Below are 3,547 nucleotides of genomic sequence, written 5' to 3'. Positions count from 1 at the left end.
GAATGCAGATGTGAAATGGTATTTTTCCTTGGCCTGTTTGCGAGTGATGCTAAAGTCTGTCTTTTCATTTTCTTGAATAGGAGTGATTACTTAGGAGCCTTGTTGCGATGAAAGGAAAGGAAGGAGGTTTGAAAGGAAGTTTCCCCCTAGGTTAGATAAGGGGGAAACATGTCAAGATTCTCACGTCCTAGTGTGAATAGAAAACAATTGTCATCTCTGTCCTTTGATGAACTAAAGTGTTTCTCTTGGGAAATGTTAATGTGTGGGGAGTCCCCTTTTTTATGCAGGGGTTGGGATGCTGCAGCCTCAGATCTACACTGAGAGCTGCATTCAGCTGGTCATTTTGTTCTCCTCTGCAGAGTAAAATAAAACCTTTTCTTCCTTGGATATTACCTCTCAGTGCTCATTAATTTTTTACTCCACACAGACAAAACAGAAGTTATATTCTTTGGACTCGAGTCTTTGAAAAATAAGCTGATTAGTCAGTCACTTCATTTGGATGAGATTAAACTGATTTCAGATAATAAAGTAAAAAATCTTGGTGTTGTTCTTTCTGTGAAATGTCCTCCAGCATGGAGGTTTGCTTCATTTCCACCTAGAAACAGTTTTCAAATAATCATGGGGCGTGAGACCAAACCTGCTCTGAAGGTTTGATCCTTCAGGCAGAAGAAATAGACGAGGCAGTGGCACTCAGATTGGTTATATTATTCAGCCTTAATATATTTCAGAAAAATCAGATACAAAAGGTGATGAAATGTAAAATATTCCACTCTGATGGACGTTCTCACAGCGAGCTGCGCAGGAAACGCTGCGTCAATAAAACCTTCGGGAATTTACTCCACATTCATGATTTCATTGGTGGATCCAGATGTTTCTGTTAGGAGGGAAGGTTAGGATCCAAACACCACCCAGAAAAACAGATGTTCCTACAGGAGCCTGATCCTCCAGAACCAGAACACATCAGCAGGAGGAAACAGGTAGGATCATCATTTCCCGCCATGGTTCAGGTCCGCTGGCCTCGGCCTCCTGAGGCTAAGGAGAGCTTGGATACTTCAGGCAAAACCGGTCGAATGCATCATAGATGGACTTCCTGTTGGAACAACCAGACATCAACAAAGGTTTCAACAAAAACTCCATCATCAATGAAAATATGAAAGAGGCACTAAGAGTTAGCCGTGAGGGGACGTCGCTCCCTCCACGTCAGACATGAGGGGACGTCAGTCCCTCCACGTCAGACGTGAGGGGACGTCGCTCCCTCCACGTCAGACGTGAGGGGACGTCGCTCCCTCCATGTGTGCTTTATGAGCAGCGGCACTAATCCGTGTTTCCCGTTGGGGAACTTCTCAAACCCAAATTGAACGAGGAGGCGAAGGCTTTGGCCTCTAGAAGGAAACATGGAGGCAAGTTTTACCTGAAGAAGTTCTGTTTGAACAGGTAGGCACTGATGTGTCCTCCATTCAGGTAACGGACTTCACATCCGGGCCAGATCTCCTGCAGACTGAGGACTCCTGTCCGAGGGATGTAGGCGTCCTCTCTGGCCTGGATCACGATGATCAGACTGGTGTCTACTGGGACTGGAAGAGATCAGAGGACAACTCTTAACTGGGACCCAGTGGGAGGAGCCGGCGGCTCGGAACGGCACCGCAACCTCCAACTGGGAAATGTTTGCAGCTCTATTTCTGAAATGTCTGGATGAAAACCTGTGGTCTGATCTTCAGCATCGATTCTATGGCAGAAAGTTTAGACCATAAACTGGAAACTAAGTGATTGATCAGTTTTTCCACTGGGATGGTGAATGGGTTCTTTCTGACACCGTTTGTGAGCCTCTGTTTTCTTTGAAAGCTTCTCTATAAATAAATCTTTACTTCAGGTCAGAGTAAATGTTAACCAGCGGTGGAAGCTCTTGCTTGTTTTCTCTGGGAGTGAAGGATGTGCTGAACATTGCTGAACATTCTGGGCTAATAATTATAAGATAATTATAATTAGAGGCGACTCAGAAGCAGATCCACCAGTTAAGGCTGAACTTTGTGTATCTCATAATCAACCTGTATCTAAGAGTTGACAGAAGGAGAAACCGTCAAACTGCTCGACTCCTGGAGCTTTTCAAGCTTAACATCACATTCCAGACACATGGCAGGGAAGAGGTTCGTCCTCTGGAGAAAAACCTACCAGAGAAGTTGGCCATGTGCGTGCACTCATCCATCACTCCCTTCATGAAGCTGATGGACTCGGTCTGCAGTGATGGTCGACAGCAGTTGGCAGAGTTCATGTTCCTCCCACGGCCCACGCTGGGAGCACTCGGGGGTCTAACGGGTAACAAAGACAGATTTGCTTTACAGGCCAGGTGCTAAAGCTTTGGAGGGGAAGAAAACAGTTGAAATCAAACACCAGAGATCAGTTTACTGAGAAGCAGTTACTGGGCAGTGGGCAGTCCGCATGTTGGATTTTAAATTTCATAAAGATTTATGGGGGTTTGGTCTCCTTTATATAGATAACTAAATCCTAGAAGTCAGAGAAAAAAAATAAAATGCTGCTTTTGAATATACCTTTCTCAGCAGCTTAGAGGAACCAACCAAATAAAGGTTTCAAAGACTGATTACCTTGGTGGAGTGTTTGTTCCACTGCCTTGCTTCTCGGTGGTGCCACTTGTAGCGCACTGCATGTCCACGTTAAAGCGCCGACCCGCTGATACCTGGAGACCTCCAGGAAGGTCAAGCAGATCCCCTAACGAGTCCAACCTCCTCTGCACTTCTGTTCCCATTTTATATGAATCCACCTGATTGTTTGGAACACAAAGAGGAGTCCGCATGAACTTATCTGTTCCCATGGCTCTGATAAAAACTGCAATGCACCTTCAGTCCACAAGGTGGGGCTAATCATCCACCACCTTTAACAAACAACATTTTCTTTTGTCACAACTGACCAATAACATACAGACCATGAGCAGCTTTTTAGTTTGCATGAATCCATAAACAGGAAAAGTTTGATTTGTTTTTTTAATCAACCTGCAGAACAAACATTGTTTTATCAGATAGAATTATTACATATTTCTGCACCACCAAATATTTATCGGAATAAAGACAAAAAACAAAAAAAAAAAAAGATAATCAGCCAGCAAGTACAGATGTTTGATGGTAAACCACAATATTTCTAAAATATAAAAAAAAAGGTTAGGGGTTTGGGGCGGTTGTTTAAGGGGGCCACCGTTTTTTTTTCTTCCTTCAGGCCTTCATTGTTCGTTTTTTTGCGGTTGGGGATTTGTTTTTACCGTTCCCTTTTGCCTTCCCATTCGGGGTTGGCTTTTTTGGGACGTTGCCCCGGTTATTTCAGTCCTTCTCATCTTCTGGCACGCAGGTTTGTTGTGAGCGTTTTTTTTCCACAGACATGAGAGTTTTGCTGTATTACCGCTTCCTCCGTCAGCCTGCTGCTAGTAGCCCCATGATCATTTGTGTTCGGGGCTGCGGGCGTGCTCGCCCTCCAGGGGCTGTGCAAGTGACGATTGTTGTGCCTACAGATCTCATCTGGTGTTTGGTAAGTCTGTTTTCTT

General features: G+C 44.6%; 1 protein-coding gene across 1 annotated transcript in view; it reads right to left on the bottom strand.

The window, feature by feature from the left end:
* Window positions 1–964: 964 nt before the first annotated feature.
* abhd18 (abhydrolase domain containing 18) overlaps window positions 965–3,547 on the bottom strand; it is an 18,393-nt gene continuing 15,810 nt past the window's right edge. Inside the window, exons 6-9 of the mRNA XM_015402209.1 lie at window positions 2,601–2,776; window positions 2,170–2,306; window positions 1,412–1,574; window positions 965–1,090 (exon numbers count right to left, since the gene is read on the bottom strand). Coding sequence (XP_015257695.1) covers window positions 1,033–1,090; window positions 1,412–1,574; window positions 2,170–2,306; window positions 2,601–2,776 — 534 coding nt within the window. The 3' untranslated portion in view covers window positions 965–1,032. The remainder of the gene's footprint in view (window positions 1,091–1,411; window positions 1,575–2,169; window positions 2,307–2,600; window positions 2,777–3,547) is intronic.

The sequence above is a fragment of the Cyprinodon variegatus genome, unplaced genomic scaffold (assembly GCF_000732505.1).
Source record: "Cyprinodon variegatus isolate N-32 unplaced genomic scaffold, C_variegatus-1.0 Scaffold1320, whole genome shotgun sequence".
NCBI classification, from domain to species: Eukaryota; Metazoa; Chordata; class Actinopteri; order Cyprinodontiformes; family Cyprinodontidae; genus Cyprinodon; species Cyprinodon variegatus.
This window is presented reverse-complemented; position numbering and strand designations above follow the sequence as displayed.